Here is a 27,204-nt window from a genome sequence, read left to right on the forward strand (position 1 = left end):
GTGCAGTCACTGTGTACATACATTACTGATCCTGAGTTACATCCTGTATTATACCCCAGAGCTGCACTCACTATTCTGCTGTTGCAGTCACTGTGTGCATACATTACATTACTGATCCTGAGTTGCCTCCTGTATTATATCCCAGAGCTGCACTCACTATTCTGCTGGTGCAGTCACTGTGTACATACATTACATTACTGATCCTGAGTTACATCCTGTATTATATCCCAGAGCTGCACTCACTATTCTGCTGGTGCAGTCACTGTGTACATACATTACATTACTGATCCTGAGTTGCCTCCTGTATTATACCCCAGAGCTGCACTCACTATTCTGCTGTTGCAGTCACTGTGTACATACATTACATTACTGATCCTGAGTTACATCCTGTATTATATCCCAGAGCTGCACTCACTATTCTGCTGGTGCAGTCACTGTGTACATACATTACATTACTGATCCTGAGTTACCTCCTGTATTATACTCCAGAGCTGCACTCACTATTCTGCTGTATTGAATAATGCTCCCTAGTTTCATACGGTGTTGTACTGATGGTGGGGTGAGGGGAGACTCTGGGGGTGGCAGTGATTAGTGTGCCTGTAGCTGTGTTATCGGACACTGTTCACACCTGTCGCATGTTAATTCCACTATCAGTTTTACTGAATAGATTTTATTATAAAATATATGAAATGTGTTTTTGTTCCTGGTGGTGACTTGTTGGCCCCTCAGACGTGCTGTGAGGGCCGGTCCATGTTTGCAGCTTCGGGGCCATCATTGTTTATAGCAGAAGTCTGTAACTTGTAGAGACACTACAACTCCCAGCAGGGCAGTAGTCGCAGCCCTACACGGTCCTCGCTGTGGCAGCTGGGGTTGTGTTTGTGTCCTGGAAGCCCCTTGTATTTCGGGCCGGTTTTGTTGCCAGTTTTGGACCGGTCCTCCGTCTGCCGCTTACTGATAATAATATGTCCCTGTTATCGGTGCCATCCAGAGTGGCAGCGTTCATGAGTCATCTCCGCTGACAGTGTCATCTGCTTGAGGTTTTGGTGGACGGTTCCTCTAAATCTTGAGCTTGACAGTCGGGGGGGTGAATGATCAGCGGCTGCAGGGTGTAGCTTTCTTGGACATTCTCCTCAGCTTTGGGAGCTATCCTGGAGGTGAACGTACCCTTCACGGTGCCGTGGACGGCGTCCTTCAGCTGTGGAGATGTAGAGAGGCCATGGTTACTGTATGTGGGTGGTCAGAGATCATCATGGTGAAGACCCAACCCTGGGGCTTCTCGACAACACACATCACCAACCATAAACCCCACCAGGGCAATTGGACATCTACCAGTCGTTACAGCACAGAAGTAGCCGAATATTGGCCAGACGTGGTGCGAGGAGCCTCTCCACCGCCCCAGATCTCTATGGTAGAGCAAGCTTCACCACATGACAATGCAGACTGGTCAACGGTCGGCTCCAGACCTGACCGACGTCAGACTCACACGTTGTAGCGGTCAGGACCATAATTACCTCACTCAGAGACACCACCCCGACCAGCCGGCCAGTCCTGGTCACATAGCCCAGGCGCAGGCCCAGAAGATTGAAGAGGTCGTAGCACTGAGGAGAAATGAGAAAAAGAGCGTGACACAAGCAAGGAGAGACGACGCTCTCAGGGCCGCGGGACAACAGCGTTTCCTGTGACCTCACCTGATAGAGCGTCTGTTTCTCCATCAGTCTGTATGGCGCGGGGTCAATAATCATGTCCTCGATGGGCACAGCCTCATTGAGCTGGCGGCACTCCCACTCCTCCACCTGTGAAAAACAAGGTGCCGCTAAGAGCCGGAAACATTGCGGGAAACACCGACGACATGAAGACAACCATATATCTGAAGGTCATGAATATCAGGGTGCCTGCACATATAGACAGTCAACGGTCACTATGACACACCTCCACCTATTATGTCCTTACAGCTGTGACCCACCTCCACCTATGATGGCTCCCACCTGTTATCCTCCATCTGTGATGTCATCCACCTGTGATGTCATCCACCTGTGATGTCATCCACCTGTGATCTTTCCCCATATCCAACAGTGTATTCTGCATGTTTCCCACCCATCACATACACCATTCACCATGATCCTGACTGACCCGGACTACTATACCCACCATTCTCAGGTACTGGTTTCGGAATTTGCTTGAGCGCCTCTTGCGGCCCACCGGTCTTTGTGTCTGTGAATGAGAGTTACTGAGTGTGAGCACTTTACCGCAGTGATCGCGCTCATCGTCTCTCCGAGCAACAGATACACGTTTAGTATTTCATACACAATCACTCCTGACAACCTGGACACACGGCTCTTCACTCCTTGCGTATGAGGGAGTGCCTGACTGTACCAGGATGAGCATGCTTGTGTATGGGGGAGTGTCTGACTACCAGGCCAAGCGTGCACGTGTATGGGGAGTGTCTGACTACCAGGCCGGGTGTGCACTTGTATGGGGGAGTGTCTGACTACCAGGCCGGGTGTGCACTTGTATGGGGGAGTGTCTGACTACCAGGCCGGGTGTGCACGTGTATGGGGAGTGTCTGACTACCAGGCCGGGTGTGCACGTGTATGGGGAGTGTCTGACTACCAGGCCAAGCGTGCACGTGTATGGGGAGTGTCTGACTACCAGGCCGGGTGTGCACGTGTATGGGGAGTGTCTGACTACCAGGCCGGGTGTGCACGTGTATGGGGAGTGTCTGACTACCAGGCCGAGTGTGCACGTGTATGGGGAGTGTCTGACTACCAGGCCAAGCGTGCACGTGTATGGGGGAGTGTCTGACTACCAGGCCAAGCGTGCACGTGTATGGGGGAGTGTCTGACTACCAGGCCAAGCGTGCATGTGTATGGGGAGTGTCTGACTACCAGGCCGGGTGTGCACGTGTATGGGGAGTGTCTGACTACCAGGCCGGGTGTGCACGTGTATGGGGAGTGTCTGACTACCAGGCCGGGTGTGCACGTGTATGGGGAGTGTCTGACTACCAGGCCGGGTGTGCACGTGTATGGGGGAGTGTCTGACTACCAGGCCGGGTGTGCACGTGTATGGGGAGTGTCTGACTACCAGGCCGGGTGTGCACGTGTATGGGGAGTGTCTGACTACCAGGCCGGGTGTGCACGTGTATGGGGAGTGTCTGACTACCAGGCCGGGTGTGCACGTGTATGGGGGAGTGTCTGACTACCAGGCCGGGTGTGCACGTGTATGGGGAGTGTCTGACTACCAGGCCGGGTGTGCACGTGTATGGGGGAGTGTCTGACTACCAGGCCGGGTGTGCACGTGTATGGGGGAGTGTCTGACTACCAGGCCGGGTGTGCACGTGTATGGGGAGTGTCTGACTACCAGGCCGGGTGTGCACGTGTATGGGGGAGTGTCTGACTACCAGGCCGGGTGTGCACGTGTATGGGGGAGTGTCTGACTACAAGGCCGGGTGTGCACGTGTATGGGGAGTGTCTGACTACCAGGCCAAGCGTGCATGTGTATGAGGAGTGTCTGACTACCAGGCCAAGCGTGCATGTGTATGAGGAGTGCCTGACTACCAGGCCGAGTGTGCACGTGTATGGGGAGTGTCTGACTACCAGGCCGGGTGTGCACGTGTATGGGGAGTGTCTGACTACCAGGCCGGGTGTGCACGTGTATGGGGAGTGTCTGACTACCAGGCCAAGCGTGCATGTGTATGAGGAGTGCCTGACTACCAGGCCGGGTGTGCACGTGTATGGGGAGTGTCTGACTACCAGGCCGGGTGTGCACGTGTATGGGGAGTGTCTGACTACCAGGCCGGGTGTGCACGTGTATGGGGAGTGTCTGACTACCAGGCCGGGTGTGCACGTGTATGGGGAGTGTCTGACTACCAGGCCAAGCGTGCATGTGTATGAGGAGTGCCTGACTACCAGGCCGAGTGTGCACGTGTATGGGGAGTGTCTGACTACCAGGCCGGGTGTGCACGTGTATGGGGAGTGTCTGACTACCAGGCCGGGTGTGCACGTGTATGGGGAGTGTCTGACTACCAGGCCGGGTGTGCACGTGTATGGGGAGTGTCTGACTACCAGGCCAAGCGTGCATGTGTATGAGGAGTGCCTGACTACCAGGCCGAGTGTGCACGTGTATGGGGAGTGTCTGACTACCAGGCCGGGTGTGCACGTGTATGGGGAGTGTCTGACTACCAGGCCGGGTGTGCACGTGTATGGGGGAGTGTCTGACTACCAGGCCGAGCTTGCATGTGTATGGGGGAGTGTCTGACTACCAGGCCGGGTGTGCACGTGTATGGGGGAGTGTCTGACTACCAGGCCGGGTGTGCACGTGTATGGGGGAGTGTCTGACTACCAGGCCGAGCTTGCATGTGTATGGGGGAGTCAGAAGGGACACAGAGGGCCCCGTACACCACAGCCAGGGCCGGTGGATGCGTTCTCACCTCTTCACTCTCATAGGTAATGGTCTCCTGGGTGCTGTAGGTGGTGGTGTCTCCGCTCTCCGGCTCCTCTGCTGAGATGAGGGAATACAGATGACGGCTCAGGTCTGCCAGACTTATCACTTTATCTTAGCAGTGTGGGCCATCTAGGGGCTTCCCACAGGCATAGTACCCATGGCTGAGACCCTCATATTTGATGGGCACCCACCACATGCTGCTAGGAATGAAGAAATGGCAGCACAAACTGACAAGTGCGCCTTCTTCACAACTTTGGAAACCTCATTATGGAGAGAGCCGCTCATTGATGGTTAGAACCGCACTCCTCCTGGAGGCACCCAACAGGGTCACGCTTCAGACAGATGGGACCACGTCTATCAGACATAGGTGGAGAATGAGGCGGGGATTTGGCTCTAAAGCGTGACGAGATAATGGGGCACACACCAGTGAACAAGACGCTTGGGCAGCACTCACCAGTTCTGGGCAGCGTTGGTCTGGAGCAATCACCCAGGGACTGAAATACAGAAAAAGTGACGACACGCCGGTTAGCGGGCACCTCCACCTATGATTACACTGAAAAGCGCTTTGCTTTCTTTTCTTAAGACTTTCTCTCCTCCCCGGTGGTCATTTTTGATTCCCGCTGTCTTCTATGGATTGTGACCCCCTATATCACCCCCGCCCCACTCCCACGGTACCAGGCTGCGCTCTTACTGTCATCGTCCCGTTATGTTTCATGTTACTCCCGGGCTGGTTCATCATATACTGCATCCTCCGCTCGGTGCTCAGCTGGTCAGACAGCAGTTTGCTGAGAGTTTTACGACTGATGGAGCCAAGAAGGATCCTAGAATCTGGAGAAAGCAAGAGACTCATGTTACAAAGTGTCCGGATGTCACCTAGACGAGGTCAGAGGGTGGGAACAAGTCAGTGATCGGCAGAGATAAGAGATGGGTAGATATGAGATGGGGCGAGGCTGGGCAAAGATGGCACCACTACATGTGAGGAGGCTTAGCTTTACAGCCTTCACATCATATAATGACCACAAGAAGCCTTTACCTCATGAGATAAGAAGATGCCCCCATGTCCCATCGAACCACTGCCTATCGCTAAGGGATCTTCCTGTACTCTACGACACCTCTGCAGAGATCCTCCACAAGTGTCCAGTGCAAATATCCGGCCTCAACACTACACTTCATGGGCGGCCCCATCACAGAGGTGGCAACACCACATGTGAGGAGGCTTAGCTTTACAGCCTTCACATCATATAATGACCACAAGAAGCCTTTACCTCATGAGATAAGAAGATGCCCCCATGTCCCATCGAACCACTGCCTATCTCTAAGGGATCTTCCTGTACTCTACGACACCTCTGCAGAGATCCTCCACAAGTGTCCTGTGCAAATATCCGGCCTCAACACTACACGTCATGGGTGGCCCCATCACAGAGGTGGCGGGCAGAAGAAGACAGTCCTCCCCTCTTGTTCTTAACAAATCAGGCAGTCAGGATTTATCACGACCAATCCCAACAACCATTACTGAAGGGCACGGAATACTGCACATTCCCAAGATGAAGAGAAGACGAACCTTCAGCATCGACAATGGGAAACTGCCTAAGATCCGAGCACTTAAGGAGGTTCCGGACGTCTTTGTATTTGAAGCCCTTCACGAGATACCGCAGGTCGGTCACCATGAAATCCTCTGCACATATATCGTGGGCACTGGTAAGTAAAGAAAGCATTACGGTGAGACCCATCCTGGATTCCCGTCCTCCCACCGTCCAGTCCAGCATCTGATCTCCCCGCCATCTTACCAATTCTTCCCAAATACCAGCTTTGGGAGGTACGGAAGTTTTTTGACGATGATTATAATGTCAAAGAATGAATCCTGACAGCTTTGACTGATGGCGTTCGCTATAAGGACGGCAATCAGAACGGGGAGAATATGCGACATCTGCCCCGTCAATTCAAATACCACGAGCGCTGTAGAGAGGGTGTGTGTGACAGCCCCAGAAAATGCTGCGGCCCCTGCAAGAGTGAGAGGAACCAGATGAGAAGACGTGGACCACCATGTTATCAGTCATCACGTCACCATCAGAGGGGTCACGCGAGTCTGAGTAATCCTGGCACCTGCGAGCGCGTATCCAGCCGGAGTGATCTTAATAGGGATGCCCTCCGAGATAATCCCATCGGGAAAGATTTTAGCGATTATTTCTCCATACAGACGACCGAGTCCGGCTCCTGTAGGAACAAAAGAGAAGCTGATGAATGCGCACCTGGTGGTCGACTCAGGGTACGATGTAGACATACCCCTGCTGACTATGTGGACGGTAAAGGACACAAGGAAAATGGAGAATGTGGTCAGGAGATGCTCCAGTAGATAATCTGCATAAACCTCTGGATTATTAGCTGTGAGCCGTGGATTACATGGGACTGCTCTCCACTGGAGGAGTCTGTATATACCATCTTATCACCATGGGGTTCATGGACCACCCGTGATGCTGGGGTGTCTATCTGCTGAAGGATGTGAAGGGTACAATGAGTTATCCGTCTAATGGTGATGACTTGTCCGTGCACCATCAATAGGGATGGTCATTGCAGCGCAGGACCATGTGCATCTGAGCATGAATGATGCACTTTGGAGCTTCTTCAGAGGAACTAGACAATGCTCGTATCCCATCCCATTTGTGGACCACCATCCATGAGACTGCTCTTAGATTAGCACTTTACATACCAGGAGAGTCGATCATCACAGCCTGCCATAAAGGACGGCTGCTGGACGGGGGTAATCAATGACGATGGTTCCCCATAGGCATGCCAATGATTAGCAGAGGTCAAGGACCCCGACTGATGAAATATCAATGGGCACAGGTTTAAAGTCAGTTGAACCCCCTCAATATATACTCAGCAAGGCCATGACATAACTCACCGTATACAAACACGGGAAGGAAATATCCAGCTGGGATGATCATGGTGTTTGCAAACAGGAGCAGAAAAAACTAAAGAGACGCAATAAGAAAAGCTGTAATCATCATATAACACAAATACTGTACAATACCCACAAATATCGCACGCATAATATGTACAGAATACCACAATATATCACACACATAATATACAGTATATACAGAATACCCCGATATATCACACACACAATATATATATATACAGAATACCCCGATATATCACACACATAATATATATACAGAATACCCCGATATATCACACACATAATATATATACAGAATACCCCGATATATCACACACACAATATATATACAGAATACCCCGATATATCACACACATAATATATATACAGAATACCCCGATATATCACACACACAATATATATACAGAATACCCCGATATATCACACACACAATATATATACAGAATACCCCGATATATCACACACATAATATATATACAGAATACACCGATATATCACACACACAATATATATACAGAATACCCCGATATATCACACACATAATATATATACAGAATACCCCGATATATCACACACATAATATATATACAGAATACACCGATATATCACACGCACAATATATATACAGAATACCCCGATATATCACACGCATAATATATACAGAATACCCCTGATATATCACACGCATAATATATATACAGAATACCCCCGATATATCACACGCATAATATATATACAGAATACCCCCGATATATCACACGCATAATATATATACAGAATACCCCCGATATATCACACGCACAATATATATACAGAATACCCCGATATATCACACGCACAATATATATACAGAATACCCCGATATATCACACGCACAATATATATACAGAATACCCCCGATATATCACACGCATAATATATATACAGAATACCCCGATATATCACAGACACATAATATATATACAGAATACCCGATATATCACACGCATAATATATATACAGAATACCCGATATATCACACGCATAATATATATACAGAATACCCGATATATCACACGCATAATATATACAGAATACCCCGATATATCACACGCATAATATATATACAGAATACCCCGATATATCACAGACACATAATATATATACAGAATACTCCGATATATCACACGCATAATATATACAGAATACCCCGATATATCACACACACAATATATATACAGAATACCCCCATATATCACACACATAATATATACAGAATACCTCCATATATCACACACATAATATATACAGAATACCTCCATATATCACACACATAATATATACAGAATACCCCGATATATCACACACATAATATATACAGAATACCCCCATATATCACACACATAATATATATACAGAATACCCCAATATATCACACACATAATATATATACAGAATACCCCAATATATCACACACATAATATATATACAGAATACCCCCGATATATCACACGCATAATATATGTACAGAATACCCCGATATATCACACACATAATATATATACAGAATACCCCGATATATCACACACATAATATATATACAGAATACCCCAATATATCACACACATAATATATATACAGAATACCCCGATATATCACACACACAATATATATACAGAATACCCCGATATATCACACACACAATATATATACAGAATACCCCCGATATATCACACACATAATATATATACAGAATACCCCCGATATATCATACACATAATATATATACAGAATACCCCCGATATATCACACACATAACATATATACAGAATACCCCGATATATCACACACATAACATATATACAGAATACTCCCGATATATCACACGCATAATATGTACAGAATACCCCGATATATCACACACATAATATATACAGAATACCCCGATATATCACACGCATAATATATATACAGAATACCCCCATATATCACACGCATAATATATATACAGAATACCCCGATATATCACACACACAATATATATATATATACAGAATACCCCGACATATCACACACACAATATATGTACAGAATACCCCGATATATCACACGCATAATATATACAGAATACCCCGATATATCACACATAATATATACAGAATACCCCGATATATCACACGCATAATATATATACAGAATACCCCGATATATCACACGCATAACATATATACAGAATACCCCGTTATATCACACGCATAATATATATACAGAAAACCCCGATATATCACAAACATAATATATATGCAGAATACCCCGATATATCACACACATAATATATGTACTGAATACCCCGATATATCACACACAATATATATACAGAATACCCTCGATATATCACACGCATAATATGTACAGAATACCCCGATATATCACACACATAATATATACAGAATACCCCGATACATCACACGCATAATATATATACAGAATACCCCAATATATCGCACACATAATATATATATACAGAATACCCCGATATATCACACACATAATATATATACAGAATACCCCCATATATCACACGCATAATATGTACAGAATACCCCGATATATCACACACATAATATATATATACAGAATACCCCGATATATCACACGCATAATATATATACAGAATACCCCCGATATATCACACGCATAATATGTACAGAATACCCCGATATATCACACGCATAATATATACAGAATACCCCGATATATCACACGCATAATATATATACAGAATACCCCGATATATCACACGCATAATATATATACAGAATACCCCGATATATCACACGCATAATATATATATACAGAATACCCCGATATATCACACGCATAATATATGTACAGAATACCCCGATATATCACACACATAATATATATATACAGAATACCCCGATATATCACACACATAATATATGTACAGAATACCCCGATATATCACACACATAATATATACAGAACACCCTGATATATCACACACATAATATATATACAGAATACTCCGATATATCACACGCATAATATATATACAGAATACCCCAATATATCACACACATAATATATATACAGAATACCCCGATATATCACACGCATAATATGTACAGAATACCCCGATATATCACACACAATATATATACAGAATACCCCCCGATATCACACGCATAATATATATACAGAATACCCCGATATATCACACGCATAATATATATACAGAATACCCCCGATATATCACACGCATAATATGTACAGAATACCCAGATATATCACACACAATATATATACAGAATACTCCGATATATCACACGCATAATATGTACAGAATACCCCGATATATCACACACATAATATATACAGAATACCCCGATATATCACACGCATAATATATATACAGAATACCCCGATATATCACACGCATAATATATATACAGAATACCCCGATATATCACACGCATAATATATATACAGAATACCCCGATATATCACACGCATAATATATATACAGAATACCCCAATATATCACACACATAATATATATACAGAATACCCCGATATATCACACACATAATATCTGTACCGAATACCCCGATATATCACACACATAATATATATACAGAATACCCCCCATATATCACACGCATAATATGTACAGAATACCCCGATATAGCACACACATAATATATATACAGAATACCCCCGATATATCACGCATAATATGTACAGAATACCCCGATATATCACACACATAATATATATACAGAATACCCCGATATATCACACATAATATATATTCAGAATACCCTGCTATATCACACACATAATATATATACAGAATACCCCGATATATCACACACATAATACAGTATATACAGAATACCCCAATATATCGCACACATAATATATATACAGAATACTCCGATATATCACACGCATAATATATATACAGAATACCACCATATATATCGCACACACAATATATACAGAATACCCCGATATCACACGCATAATATATATACAGAATACCCCGATATATCACACACACAATATATACAGAATACTCCGATATATCACACACATAATATATATACAAAATACTCCGATATATCACACACATAATACAGTATATACAGAATACCCCGATATATCACACGCATAATATATATACAGAATACCCCGATATATCACACGCATAATATATATACAGAATACCCCGATATCACGCACAATATATATACAGAATACTCCGATATATCACACGCATAATATATACAGAATAACCCGATATATCACACACATAATATATACAGAATACCCCCATATATCACACACATAATATATATACAGAATGCCCCGATATATCACACACATAATACAGTATATACAGAATACCCCGATATATCACACATATAACACAGTATATACAGAATACCCACTGCTTGGGATCGGCCCAATGACGTCCCATAGTTTGGATGTAGTCGTACGATCAGCAATGACCAGCACACAGAGCCGTGCAGATCATTGCTGGTTATCGTCTGGACTCACAGACACATAGTATAAGATCTGCAGAACTCTGAGCAGGACGGACATTTATCAGCCAAGCTCTACTTACTTTAAGAACAGTGAAGATGGCAAGCATCTCTATAGAGGACAGCTTCGGGTGCGTCCACTGTAGCCAGCTGTCATCATAGGTGGGGTTGGGAGGCTGGCGGGACTCATTCAGCAGCAGGGACTTTTCCTCCACGCCCCAGGTGATATTGTTGAAGAAGGTCTCCAGATGTTCTTTCATGGTCAGCTGTGTAGAGGAGGCATCATTTAGCAGGTGGCTGCGGATAGCTCACATGTTATGTATAGTCACCCCTTACACTCACCCGTGTCCCACCCATGTACTGGCCAAATCCATGCGGGAAGGTGATGCTGGCCAACACCAGAGCAACAAACACGGCATAGACGATCTTACTGCAACACAAAGGGAGGAGGATTACATTACTCCAGTCTGATAGTGGTGGAGGAAGATGAAGGCCAGAGAAGTTCTATTTCTTCTTCTCGACCATCTGGAAGACCCAGCACATGTTAGAGCTTTGAATGTGCAACATCTGAAGATGCCTCATGGTCATGACTAAAGATATAGATTGAGGCCCACAATGTACCAACTGCAGAAAACCTTCTTCCACATCTGTTGGACAAACTACTCAAAAAATCCAAGACTTTCCCAATGAAGTGAAATTGTCAGCTCTCAAATCCTCGTACGGCCTGAACCTGACGTGGACCCATTCTGGAATCTGCCCCCATTCAGGTGTGTGACCTGGTGACAGCATCCAAACAACCCAGTTATGACCATGTTTTGATCCTACCAGCACACTAAAGCCCCCCATGTAGCATAGATGGCTGTTGGATGGACAAATGACTTGGCAGCCCAAGTTCTTCATCTCCTGCAGCTGATTTGTTGTATGGAGCCGGGAAGTTGGATAGAGCGACACTTACTTGTTCCTCAGGAACTTTCCTATCCGTTCATTAGTATTGATGAAAACCAGCGTGACGCGGTGGATATACAGGTAAACGCAGCAGACACAACCGCAGACCACCCTGCGAGAAACGCATCACAAAGTGAGGGTACTGTTCAGAGTAGAGCATAGGACGATCACACGGCACAGAGAGATGGCAATGTGGCTGAGATTTGTAGTACTTTTCAGGCTGCCCGGTCCCTGGTGACTCGGTAACTGGGGATTTCGGGTCCCTTTTTGTCATTTTTCGCAATTAGACATTATTCTATCTACTAAAATGCTTGTACATGCCCTCATCATCTCCCGCCTCGACTACTGCAACATCCTTTTCTGTGGCCTCCCTGCTAACACCCTCGCACCTCTCCAGTCCATCTTTAACTCGCTACTCCTCCGCAAATCTCTTCACTGGCTCCCATTACCTCAGCGTATCCAGTTCAGATTACTAATACTGACCTACAAGGCCATCTATAACCTGTCTCCTCCCTATATCTCTGAACTAATCTCCCCATATCTTCCCTCACATAATCTCCGATCCTCCCAATACCTCCTTCTCTCCTCCACACTTATTCGCTCCTCACCCAGCCGCCTCCAAGACTTCTCCCGAATATTCCCCATCCTCTGGAATACTTTGCCCCAACATGCCCGACTATCAACCAAATTCGGATCCTTCAGATGGAACCTGAAAACCCATCTCTTCAAGAAAGCCTGCAATGACCCCGCTGCCTCCTTACCACTACTGGAGCTACTACCTCACCATCACCGGAACTGCTGCAACCCCCCAACCTACTGTCTCCTTCCCCACCATCCTGTAGAATGTAAGCCCGCAATGGCAGGGTCCTCTCTCCTCTGTATCAGTCTGTGATTGTTTACTGTAAGTGATATCTGTAATTTGTATGTAACCCCTTCTCATGTACAGCACCATGGAACCAATGGTGCTATAGAAATAATAATTATTCAGTGCCGTTTTACAGACAGCTGGATTCGGCGGCCATCCACGCTACACTAAAGCTCCACATTGCTGTAATGATGATCAGGAGGATGACATGTCCACCAAATCCACCACCCTGCGTCACAGAGGAGAACGTGTCCTTCCCAGACCCCAACAGTGGATGTGCCCCTACATATACTCACCCCAAGATGGCATAAGACAAATACTCTGGGAGATCGAAGGGAAACTCAACCCGCCAATTGAAGCTAAAGAGGATGGCGACCGTCTCTACAGAAGAGGTGGGAAAGATGAATGTAATTATCACCTCTTTTTATCTGGTAGACCCCCAATACTCCGATCTGCAGAACTCACCCTTCTCACTATTAGTCACTGCCAAGAGCCGGAACATCAGAGCCGAACAGGTTGTTGCAAAAAAGCCACGCCAATAATTGCGCACTGCAAAATGTGTCGCTGTTGCCTCTATGCTGAAGAGCACCCCTGGGGAAGAGATGGTAACATGACCGTGTACAGATCATCAGGTCTATATTCAACCTGCTCATACAGACAGGGGCGGAGCGGCGTCTGGACCCCACCAACAAGTCATAGACATGATACATCAGACAACATTGTTATTATGGCCACCGACCTCCTACAGGAGCCACGAAGCAGCACGCGACCCCCACTGCAGCCCCGGCAATAAGCAGCTCGTATTTCCGACTTGGGTTCTGAAGCAAAAATGAATCAGATTATAAGAGTCCATGAACCCAGAAAGTACCAGGAGATGATCCATGTCAGCCCCATCATCGTGAGCATGGAGACTTTCCGTGCTGAAGAGTTTGAGAACATCGATTGCAGAAATGAAGAGGTCATGTCTGTTCTGACTCCGTACCCCCGGCTGTAATACGCCACCACCACACACTATGTGACGTCATCACGCCAGACTCCTCACCTCTTTGGCTCCGACAAGTTTGACCATCAGTCTTCCTAGAAGGGTGGCGAGTATAGTGGCCATATGCACGAAGGGTCCCTGCAGAGAGATGGACACAGAGTGCTCTCATGTCTGCACGTCTCCACCATCCCTGCCCAGCTTCAGCATTTATTGCTGCACATACCACTTTGCCTAGAAATATGGTGCTGCCGGCAGCCAGTGTACACGTGGCTCCAATCAACTTGGCAATAAATGTTCGAAAAGTAAAGAATTCTGCGAGGACAACTCCACGCAAGGTGACCTTAATTTCCGGGATTCCAGATCCTGCAAAACAAGACGGCAGAGTTTAATTGTAAGGCTGCCACCGTGTGACCCAACATGGGGAGGCGTTATATCACACTTCCCCACCCTGAAAGTTAGAGAGTGGCACAAGTACTGCAGCACCGGAAGCGCTTAAATGTCCGACATGATACAAAATTGCCATCATGACCCCACCGTGCCCAACACAGATAGTACGAAGCCTATCGAGGTCCCTCACACAGTCTCCATAACACCTGCTGCACACAGTACTATGCCCCCACTCACTATAATGCCTCACAGCCCACAGAAGACTTCCAAAACACAGTATTGTACCCCCACAAAGTATAATGCCCCCCCACATAGTACGATGCCTATCGAGGTCCCCCACACAGTCTCCATAACACCTGCTACACGCAGTACTATGCCCCCACACACTATAATGCCTCACAGCCCACAGAAGACTTCCAAAACACAGTATTGTACCCCCACAAAGTATAATGCCCCCCCACATAGTACGATGCCTATCGAGGTCCCCCACACAGTCTCCATAACACCTGCTACACGCAGTACTATGCCCCCACACACTATAATGCCTCACAGCCCACAGAAGACTTCCAAAACACAGTATTATACCCCACAAAGTATAATACCCCCCCACATAGTACGATGCCTATCGAGGTCCCCCACACCGTCTCCATAACACCTGCTACACGCAGTACTATGCCCCCCACTCACTATAATGCCTCACAGCCCACAGAAGACTTCCAAATCACAGTATTATACCCCACAAAGCATAATGCCCCCCAACACAGACAGTACGATGCCTATCGAGGTCCCTCACACAGTCTCCATAACACCTGCTGCACACAGTACTATGCCCCCACACACTATAATGTCTCACAGCCCACAGACTTCCAAAACACAGTATTGTACCCCCACAAAGTATAATGCCCCCCGACATAGTACGATGCCTATCGAGGTCCCCCACACAGTCTCTATAACACCTGCTATATGCAGTACTATGCCCCCACACACTATAATGTCTCACAGGCCACAGAAGACTTCCAAAACACAGTATGATACCCCCACAAAGTATAATACCCCCCCACATAGTACGATGCCTATTGAGGTCCCCCACACAGTCTCCATAACACCTGCTACACGCAGTACTATGCCCCCCACTCACTATAATGCCTCACAGCCCACAGAAGACTTCCAAATCACAGTATTATACCCCACAAAGTATAATGCCCCACAACACAGACAGTACGATGCCTATCGAGGTCCCTCACACAGTCTCCATAACACCTGCTGCACACAGTACTATGCCCCCACTCACTATAATGCCTCACAGCCCACAGACTTCCAAATCACAGTATTGTACCCCCACAAAGTATAATGCCCCCCCACATAGTACGAAGCCTATCAAGGTCCCCCACACAGTCTCTATAACACCTGCTATACGCAGTACTATGCCCCCACACACTATAATGTCTCACAGGCCACAGAAGACTTCCAAAACACAGTATGATACCCCCACAAAGTATAATACCCCCCACACAGTATGATGCCTATCGAATGGTCCATCACACAGTCTCCATAACACCTGCTACACGCAGTACTATGCCCCCACAGTATAATGCCTTACAGCCCACAGACTTTCAAAACACAGTATGATACCCCCACAAATCATAATGCCCCCACACACAGTTCGATGCCCCCACAGCGTCCCCCATTGTGGCCTTCACACAAGCATCCCATTTTCTTGTTCCTCAGTAAAGGAGCTGCTCTTTGCTGCCCAGTCACGTTACCTGAGAATGTCACATGACCTGGAGGGCCCAGCAGGACCTGGAGGGCCCAGCAGGTCCTGCAGTCTCTATATGGTGGAGCAGAGAATTGTCAGCTCCCTGCTCCACCATCCTGCCCGGTACAGATACAGTTGAAAGCAAGACATACCCCCCGACCTCCCAGGACAGTAGGTTACCTCTCCAAATTCAGGAGTGATCCACTGCATCTGGGAGTTATGGCTTCATGTTTTCTTAGATTTTGTCACTTACCAGCAGCTTGTGGAGCAATATATTTGGCAGCCCCGGCAGATACAGCCATGAGGAGAGTGTGGTACAGCACCCAGGAGAAGTACTGTAAATATCTGTACTGGTCGAGGGCATCATACACCCACAGGTTGACTGCGGAGATATAAGGGTCCATGTTAGATCCAGCGGGCTGTAATATCTCTCTCGTTAGTCATGTGACCTATATATAAATATCTGGTAGAAGGTCCGTATATCTAGCGCCACTTCAGAACGCCGGCCATAAACCGGCCTCTCCATAAACACTTTCATCAAGGCAATAAGCGGCCACCAGGTAATTCTTTTATTGCTTTGTCTCCAAGCTAAGAGAGTTGGACCCTCATTTCCTATGACCTCTATTGATGGGGGCACTGGAGACCCCCAACCAATCAGCACACATTAATCTAATGGATGGACATAGAACACAGCCCTTCAGGACCAGTATGGGGGCTTGCTTCAGCATGCATCTCATTGCCATGGGGGTCTCTATAGCATGGTGGGCAAAGCATTTATCGGGCACAGAGCATACAATGAGGGGCAGGAGACACAAGACTGCAGAGTGCCGTGCACTGTATGACTATTGGTGAGCGGTCTTGACTGATAACCAGTCCAGATGAGAGTCAGTAGTGCTCTTGTATGGTAGTCGGGTCATGTTATGGTCATATTTGTGGCTGTGAACACCAGGTGCAGTGTTACCCACCTCGTTGTAATTTGGCAGTAATCACATCCAGTCCAAAGCTGATTGCTGCCATACTGATCCCCAGTAAAAACAGAAAAATCCAATCTTCTCCAAATTGCTGCAGCGCCCTCCGCAGGACCTTACCCACAGCTAAAATGCAAAAGTCATTGGATGATTGGACGACAGAATAATGGTCACTAATCTGTTATAATAATACAAAGTGTCTGCAGAATAATGGCAGAAGAGCTAAACATGATCCTGATTATGTACAAACCACAAAGTGACATACACCAGACCCACATAGAAGAAAGGCAGGAGCTAGGCAGAAGGAAGGCAGGCAACAAGCAGGCTGGAAGAAGGTGTAGGGGACCAACCCCTACCAAGAACTGAATTACACTGTGACTTTGAGAGACAAAGCTCCCCTCTGATTTGTGTGCACTTGGACTAGTCCTTTCTCCCCTGCAGCTTGCTGTGTGTTGGTTTGAACAAGAAACTGGAAGTGTCTTTTCATGAGGTGGAGAGGGAGCCTCGTGCCTGTGAGAGAGAGGCAGGACAATAAGTGTGTATTAACAATGAGAGACTGGAAAATGAACAAACGGCTTCAAGGGAGAAGATATTGCTGGTTACTGCAGGATTGATCAACAGGACCATGTCAGAAGGAAAGATTTGCATCACACGGCTGAGGTTGCTTTCCATTTGCAATCTGAGAGAGAGGAAACAATGCTGTGGTACCAGTAATCCCTCAACATTGAAAGTGGGAATGAGACTTGCCCGGACCTGTAAGAAGACGGATCCGTTAACCTGGGAAGAGCTCAACACAATAAACTCGGCTCCACTACATCAGAAGCAAGCAGCAACTACTAGATTTTCTCCTAAGGTCTACAGAACTGTGAGTGTGACACCGATGTTCAACTGTGTTAGGGTGTAGAGGTGGCTTCTTTAGCTAGGGCACTTTAGCAGCGTGGCCTGATTATCGAAAGCCAGGTAGGAAGTTAGAAGAGAGTAGTTTGTAGAAATGCAGGAGAACAGCAGGAGAAAGTAAGGGTGGCAGAAGGGAGACAGGAGAAAAGCAGAAGAAAAGCAGGACAAAGGTAGGCGGAAGGCAGCAGAAGAAAGGCAGAAGGGAGGCAAATGAAAGGCAAGAGAACAGCAGGAGGGAGGCAGGAGAAAAGCAGAACAGTAGGAGAAAGGCAGAAAGGAGGCAGGAGAAAGTCAGTAGAGCAGCAGGAGGAAGTAAGGGAGAAGGACAGCAGGAGGAAAGCAGGTGAAAGGCAGGAGAACAGTAGGAGAAAGGCAGGCAAAATGCCGGAGGACAGCAAGAGGAAGGAAAAAGGGAGCCAGGACAAAAGCAGAACAGGAGAAAGGCAGCAGAATGGCAGAAGAGTGACAGGAGTAAAGCAGGAGAATGGCAGAAGGGCGGCAGGAGAAAGGCAAGAGAATGGCAGCAGGAGAAAGACAAGAGAGCATCAGGAGGAGGGCAGAAAGGAGGCAGGAGAAAGGCAGCATGGTGGCTTAGTGGTTAGCACTGCAGTCTTGCAGCGCTGGGGTCCTGGGTTCAAATGCAAGGACAGCATCTGCAAGGAGTTTGTATGTTCTCCCCGTGTTTGTGTGTGGGTTTCGTCCCACATTCCAAAGACATACTGATAAGGAATCTAAATTGTGAGTCCCAATAGGGACAGTGATGATTATGTATGTAAAGCGCCGTGGATGTTTGTATGTTCTCCAAGGGTTTGCGTGGGTTTCCTCCGGGTGCTCCGGTTTCCTCCCATACTGATAGGGATTCTATAAATAAATGAAATAAATTGAAGGTAGGATGACAGGAAAAAAAAAGAATCCACCATATTCTCAATGGTGAAAGTTGCAATGTTTTTATTGTTATTGTGCAAGAACACAAATGGAGTGTGACCAGAAAAGGAGTGTCAGGACAAGAAAGCGACAAAAATGACCTTCCTACCTGTCCTAGGTCTTTGTCATAATGTCGTTAAATAATGAGAAAAGGAAAGCATAATGAGTGTGTTGTACAATATATTGCAACTTTCACCATTGAGAGGACAGTGTTACTTTTTCTTGGCTTTATTAGTACACCATCTCACAAAGCAGCACCTCCAACTATCCTCGAGTGCAGACCAATACTCTCTACCTGAGGACAGAAGAATGGCAGGAAGACAGAAGGACGGCAGGAGGATGGAAGAACAGCAGGAGGATAGAAGGACGGCAGGAGGATGGAAGGATGGCAGGAGGATGGAAGGACGGCAGAAGGATAGAAGGACGGCAGAAGGATGGAAGGATGGCAGAAGGATAGAAGAACAGCAGGAGGATGGAAGGACGGCAGGAGGATGGAAGGACGGCAGGAGGATGGAAGGATGGCAGGAGGATGGAAGGACGGCAGGAGGATGGAAGGATGGCAGGAGGATGGAAGGACGGCAGAAGGATAGAAGGACGGCAGGAGGATGGAAGGATGGCAGAAGGATAGAAGAACAGCAGGAGGATGGAAGGACGGCAGGAGGATGGAAGGACGGCAGGAGGATGGAAGGACGGCAGGAGGATGGAAGGACGGCAGGAGGATGGAAGGACGGCAGGAGGATAGAAGGACGGCAGGAGGATAGAAGGACGGCAGGAGGATAGAAGGACGGCAGGAGGATGGAAGAATAGCAAGAAAATGGAAGAACGGCAGGAAGATAGAAGGACGGCAGGAGGATGGAAGGATGGCAGGAGGATGGAAGGACGGCAGGAGGATGGAAGGACGGCAGGAGGATGGAAGGATGGCAGGAGGATGGAAGGATGGCAGAAGGATAGAAGAACAGCAGGAGGATGGAAGGACGGCAGGAGGATAGAAGGACGGCAGGAGGATAGAAGGACGGCAGGAGGATAGAAGGACGGCAGGAGGATAGAAGGACGGCAGGAGGATAGAAGGACGGCAGGAGGATGGAAGAACTGCAGGAGGATAGAAGGACGGCAGGAGGATGGAAGGATGGCAGGAGAATGGAAGAACAGCAGGAGGATAGAAGGACGGCAGGAGGATGGAAGGATGGCAGAATGATAGAAGAACGGCAGGAGGATGGAAGGACGGCAGAAGGATAGAAGGACGGCGGAAGGATAGAAGGACGGCAGAAGGATAGAAGGACGGCAGGAGGATAGAAGGACGGCAGAAGGATAGAAGGACGGCAGAAGGATAGAAGGACGGCAGAAGGACAGAAGGATGGCAGGAGGATGGAAGGACGGCAGGAGGATGGAAGGACGGCAGGAGGATGGAAGGACGGCAGAAGGATGGAAGAACGGCAGAAGGATAGAAGGACGGCAGAAGGATAGAAGGACGGCAGGAGGATGGAAGAATGGCAAGAAAATGGAAGAACGGCAGGAGGATAGAAGGACGGAAGGAGGATGGAAGGATGGCAGAAGGATAGAAGGACGGCAGGAGGATGGAAGGACGGCAGAAGGATGGAAGGACGGCAGAAGGATAGAAGGACGGCAGAAGGATAGAAGGACGGCAGAAGGATAGAAGGACGGCAGAAGGATGGAAGGACGGCAGGAGGATAATAGGACGGCAGAAGGATGGAAGAACAGCAGGAGGATAGAAGGACGGCAGAAGGATGGAAGAATGGCAAGAAAATGGAAGAACGGCAGGAAGATAGAAGGACGGCAGGAGGATGGAAGGACGGCAGGAGAATTGAAGAACAGCATGAGGATAGCAGGACGGCAGGAGGATGGAAGGACGACAGGAGAATGGAAGAACAGCAGGAGGATAGAAGGACGGCAGGAGGATGGAAGGACGGCAGGAGAATGGAAGAACAGCAGGAGGATAGAAGGACGGCAGGAGGATAGAAGGACGGCAGGAGGATGGAAGGATGGCAAGAGGATAGAAGGACGGCAGAAGGATAGAGGATAGAAGGACGGCAGGAGGATAGAAGGACGGCAGGAGGATAGAAGGACGGCAGGAGGATAGAAGGACGGCAGGAGGATGGAAGGACGGCAGGAGGATGGAAGGACGGCAGGAGGATGGAAGGACGGCAGGAGGATGGAAGGACGGCAGGAGGATAGAAGGACGGCAGGAGGATAGAAGGACGGCAGGAGGATAGAAGGACGGCAGGAGGATAGAAGGACGGCAGGAGGATAGAAGGACGGCAGGAGGATAGAAGGACGGCAGGAGGATAGAAGGACGGCAGGAGGATAGGACGGCAAGAAAATGGAAGAACGGCAGGAAAACGGCAGTGACTCTGTGAAATAATGATTTCAGGAGCTGATTGTTTATTGTGAGTCGTCACCTGTGGAGCTGGTTCTTTACTGTAAAGGCCCCGTTACATTTAGCGATGCACCAGCAATCCTGACCACGATACGACCCGGTCAGGATCGCTGGTGCATCGCTAAATGATCGCTATTGAGCTGCCACACAGGCAGATCTCACCAGCGATGCAGCAGCAGTCGGCAGTCGCTCTTACCTTTCAGACGCAGCGAGGGTGACGTCTTCCGCCCACGTCCATGGCTTGCTCGTCGGCGTCAGCAGCAAGCCCAGCAGGATGCCGACGACGAGAAATAGACCAGGCCGATCTCGCGCGATCAGCGATAGCCAACGGGGGAGCCGGTCGGAGGTGAGTGTCACAGGTAGCGAGATCGCTAGTGATATCGCGGCTGCGTCACAAAATCGGTGACGCTTTAGCGATATTGCTAGCGATATCGCTATATGTAAAGCCCCCTTAAGAGCAGTGGATCTGCGGAGCAGTCGTCTCGGCTGTGATTGGTGATATGATTCATTGCTGTGTGATCACAGACACAACAAACTGTGTTGTACTGATATTACAATGATGGAAACCATTGTGGACATTACAATGACGGACCCCCATGTGGATATTACAATGACGGACCCCCATGTGGACATTACAATGATGGACCCCCATGTGGACATTACAATGATGGACCCCCATGTGGACATTACAATGATGGACCCCCATGTGGACATTACAATGATGGACCCCCATGTGGACATTACAATGACGGACTCCCATATGGATATTACAGTGACGGACCCCCCATGTGGATATTACAGTGACGGACCCCCCATGTGGATATTACAGTGACGGACCCCCATGTGGATATTACAGTGATGGACCCCCCATGTGGATATTATAATGACGGACCCCCCATGTGGATATTGTAATGACGGACCCCCATGTGGATATTATGACAGGACCCCCATGTGGATATTACAGTGACGGACCCCCATGTGGACATTACAATGATGGACCCCCATGTGGACATTACAATGATGGACCCCATGTGGACATTACAATGATGGACCCCCATGTGGACATTACAATGATGGACCCCCATGTGGATATTACAATGACGGACCCCCATGTGGACATTACAATGATGGACCCCCATGTGGACATTACAATGATGGACCCCCATGTGGACATTACAATGATGGACCCCCATGTGGACATTACAATGACGGACTCCCATATGGATATTACAGTGACGGACCCCCCATGTGGATATTACAGTGACGGACCCCCATGTGGATTTTACAATGACAGACCCCCATGTGGATATTACAGTGATGGACCCCCCATGTGGATATTATAATGACGGACCCCCCATATGGATATTGTAATGACGGACCCCCATGTGGATATTATGACAGGACCCCCATGTGGATATTACAGTGACGGACCCCCATGTGGACATTACAATGATGGACCCCATGTGGACATTACAATGATGGACCCCATGTGGACATTACAATGATGGACCCCCATGTGGATATTACAATGACGGACCCCCATGTGGACATTACAATGATGGACCCCCATGTGGACATTACAATGATGGACCCCCATGTGGACATTACAATGACGGACTCCCATATGGATATTACAGTGACGGACCCCCCATGTGGATATTACAGTGATGGACCCCCCATGTGGATATTATAATGACGGACCCCCCATATGGATATTGTAATGACGGACCCCCATGTGGATATTGTAATGACGGACCCCCATGTGGATATTATGACAGGACCCCCATGTGGATATTACAGTGACGGACCCCCATGTGGACATTACAATGATGGACCCCATGTGGACATTACAATGACGGACCCCCATGTGGACATTACAATGACGGACCCCCATGTGGATATTACAATGACGGACCCCCATTGTGGATATTACAGTGATGGACCCCCATGTGGACATTACAGTGACGGACCCCCCATGTGGATATTATGACGGACCCCCGTGTGGATATTATAATGACAGGACCCCCATGTGGACATTACAATGATGGACCCCATGTGGACATTACAATGACGGACCCCCATGTGGATATTACAATGACGGACCCCCATGTGGATATTACAATGACGGACCCCCATGTGGACATTACAGTGACGGACCCCCATTGTGGATATTACAGTGATGGACCCCCATGTGGACATTACAGTGATGGACCCCCATTGTGGATATTACAGTGATGGACCCCCATGTGGACATTACAGTGATGGACCCCCATTGTGGATATTACAATGATGGACCCCCATTGTGGATATTACAATGATGGACCCCCATTGTGGATATTACAGTGACGGACCCCCATGTGGACATTACAATGATGGACCCCCACTGTGGATATTACAGTGACGGACCCCCATGTGGACATTACAGTGACGGACCCCCATGTGGACATTACAATGACGGACCCCCATGTGGACATTACAATGACGGACTCCCATGTGGATATTACAATGACGGACCCCCATGTGGACATTACAATGATGGACCCCCATGTGGACATTACAATGATGGACCCCCATGTGGACATTACAATGACGGACTCCCATATGGATATTACAGTGACGGACCCCCCATGTGGATATTACAGTGATGGACCCCCCATGTGGATATTATAATGACGGACCCCCCATATGGATATTGTAATGACGGACCCCCATGTGGATATTGTAATGACGGACCCCCATGTGGATATTATGACAGGACCCCCATGTGGATATTACAGTGACGGACCCCCATGTGGACATTACAATGATGGACCCCATGTGGACATTACAATGACGGACCCCCATGTGGACATTACAATGACGGACCCCCATGTGGATATTACAATGACGGACCCCCATTGTGGATATTACAGTGATGGACCCCCATGTGGACATTACAGTGACGGACCCCCCATGTGGATATTATGACGGACCCCCGTGTGGATATTATAATGACAGGACCCCCATGTGGACATTACAATGATGGACCCCATGTGGACATTACAATGACGGACCCCCATGTGGATATTACAATGACGGACCCCCATGTGGATATTACAATGACGGACCCCCATGTGGACATTACAGTGACGGACCCCCATTGTGGATATTACAGTGATGGACCCCCATGTGGACATTACAGTGATGGACCCCCATTGTGGATATTACAGTGATGGACCCCCATGTGGACATTACAGTGATGGACCCCCATTGTGGATATTACAATGATGGACCCCCATTGTGGATATTACAATGATGGACCCCCATTGTGGATATTACAGTGACGGACCCCCATGTGGACATTACAATGATGGACCCCCACTGTGGATATTACAGTGACGGACCCCCATGTGGACATTACAGTGACGGACCCCCATGTGGACATTACAATGACGGACCCCCATGTGGACATTACAATGACGGACTCCCATGTGGATATTACAATGACGGACCCCCATGTGGACATTACAGTGACGGACTCCCATATGGATATTACAGTGACGGACCCCCCATGTGGATTTTACAATGACAGACCCCCATGTGGATATTACAGTGATGGACCCCCCATGTGGATATTATAATGACGGACCCCCCATATGGATATTGTAATGACGGACCCCCATGTGGACATTACAATGACGGACTCCCATATGGATATTACAGTGACGGACCCCCCATGTGGATATTACAATGACGGACCCCCATGTGGATATTACAGTGATGGACCCCCCATGTGGATATTATAATGATGGACCCCCATATGGATATTGTAATGCCGGACCCCCATGTGGATATTATGACGGACCCCCGTGTGGATATTATAATGACAGACCCCCCATGTAGACATTACAGTGACGGACCCCCATGTGGATATTACAGTGACGGACCCCCATGTGGACATTACAATGACGGACCCCCATGTGGATATTACAATGACGGACCCCCATGTGGACACTACAATGACAGACCCCATTAATGGCTGTGACTCACGTCTCATACACGTGCGGACTCTCGTGGCGATGATGATGAGGGCGCTCTGGTTGCCCTTCTCCTTCGGCATGTAGGAGTACGCCTCACTCTCCGTCATCTCGCTCTCCGCTTTACTGTCCGCTCTCCGTCCCTTGGTCTCGGGAAGCTCCAGTGTCACCAGCTTCTCCTCCCGGTCACTGTGCTCCTGGTCCTTCACCTGAGCCATGGCGTCTGGTCTGAGCCTCATCCTCACACACCTGTGTATATACCTGAGGGAGGCCACACCTGCCGTCCTGCCCACCGAGCAGGGAACCAGACACCTTGTATCAACACACAACAGGGCATGTCTGTGATGTCCTCTGCATGTCCCTGCGCTGCGGAGATAAGGGCCACAGGTGCTGAGACCACCGGACCCCTCACGCACGGTGTCAAGAGAAGGTGTAACATTGCGTCATGTCTGTCACATCCATTACTATGTATGAGTGTATGTCAGCATGGTATCTGTGTGTGTATGTGAGTGCATGTCAGCGTGTATCTGTGTGTGTATGTGAGTGTATGTCAGCGTGTATCTGTGTATGTGAGTGTATGTCAGCGTGTATCTGTGTGTATGTGAGTGTATGTCAGCGTATATCTGTGTGTATGTCAGCGTGTATCTGTGTCTGTATGTGAGTGTATGTCAGCGTGTATCTGTGTCTGTATGTGAGTGTATGTCAGCGTGTATCTGTGTGTATCTGTGTCTGTATGTGAGTGTATGTCAGCGTATATCTGTGTGTATCTGTGAGTGTATGTCAGCGTATATCTGTGTGTATGTGAGTGTATGTCAGCGTGTATCTGTGTGTATGTGAGTGTATGTCAGCGTGTATCTGTGTGGGCATGTGAGTGCATGTCAGCGTGTATCTGTGTGTGTATGTGAGTGTATGTCAGCGTGTATCTGTGTGTATGTGAGTGTATGTCAGCGTGTATCTGTGTGTATCTGTGTGTATGTCAGCGTATCTGTGTGTGTATGTGAGTGTATGTCAGCGTGTATCTGTGTGTATGTGAGTGTATGTCAGCGTGTATCTGTGTATGTGAGTGTATGTCAGCGCGTATCTGTGTGGGCATGTGAGTGCATGTCAGCGTGTATCTGTGCGTGTATGTGAGTGTATGTCAGCGTGTATCTGTGTA

The 27,204-nt window shown here is 47.8% G+C and overlaps 1 protein-coding gene across 2 annotated transcripts; it reads right to left on the reverse strand.

Annotated features, from left to right (window-relative positions):
- Positions 1–654: 654 nt before the first annotated feature.
- On the reverse strand, positions 655–26,368 carry LOC141050286 (chloride channel protein ClC-Kb-like). 2 transcript variants are annotated; one of them, XM_073547183.1, is made up of 22 exons: positions 26,062–26,368; positions 17,814–17,942; positions 17,102–17,230; positions 14,929–15,068; positions 14,766–14,843; positions 14,463–14,541; positions 14,189–14,314; positions 14,020–14,104; positions 12,869–12,970; positions 12,256–12,343; positions 11,997–12,179; positions 7,343–7,412; positions 6,544–6,654; positions 6,228–6,441; positions 6,002–6,135; positions 5,132–5,268; positions 4,895–4,934; positions 4,427–4,494; positions 2,149–2,211; positions 1,689–1,793; positions 1,512–1,598; positions 655–1,195 (listed from the first exon to the last, which is right to left on the reverse strand). In XM_073547183.1, exons 1-22 carry the CDS (start codon positions 26,285–26,287, stop codon positions 1,025–1,027), a joined length of 2,565 nt encoding a protein of 854 aa, XP_073403284.1. In that variant the 5' UTR covers positions 26,288–26,368; the 3' UTR covers positions 655–1,024. The 2 variants fall into 2 exon arrangements, with proteins under 2 accessions (XP_073403284.1, XP_073403283.1); XM_073547182.1 differs by having other exon boundaries at positions 4,427–4,497; positions 26,062–26,365.
- Positions 26,369–27,204: the final 836 nt, after the last annotated feature.

This window comes from Dendrobates tinctorius, unplaced genomic scaffold (assembly GCF_039654945.1).
Source record: "Dendrobates tinctorius isolate UK_male_01 unplaced genomic scaffold, ASM3965494v1 ptg000151l, whole genome shotgun sequence".
Taxonomy (NCBI): Eukaryota; Metazoa; Chordata; class Amphibia; order Anura; family Dendrobatidae; genus Dendrobates; species Dendrobates tinctorius.

Coding starts and splice junctions, on each gene's coding strand:
- LOC141050286 (XM_073547182.1), bottom strand. CDS start 26,287: ATGAGGCTCAGACCAGACGCCATGGCTCAGGTGAAGGACCAGGAGCAC. Junction 12,971..14,019: donor TTGTCTTATGCCATCTTGGG/GTGAGTATATGT, acceptor CGTTTCTCGCAG/GGTGGTCTGCGGTTGTGTCT. Junction 12,344..12,868: donor GGAAAGTTCCTGAGGAACAA/GTAAGTGTCGCT, acceptor TTTGTGTTGCAG/TAAGATCGTCTATGCCGTGT.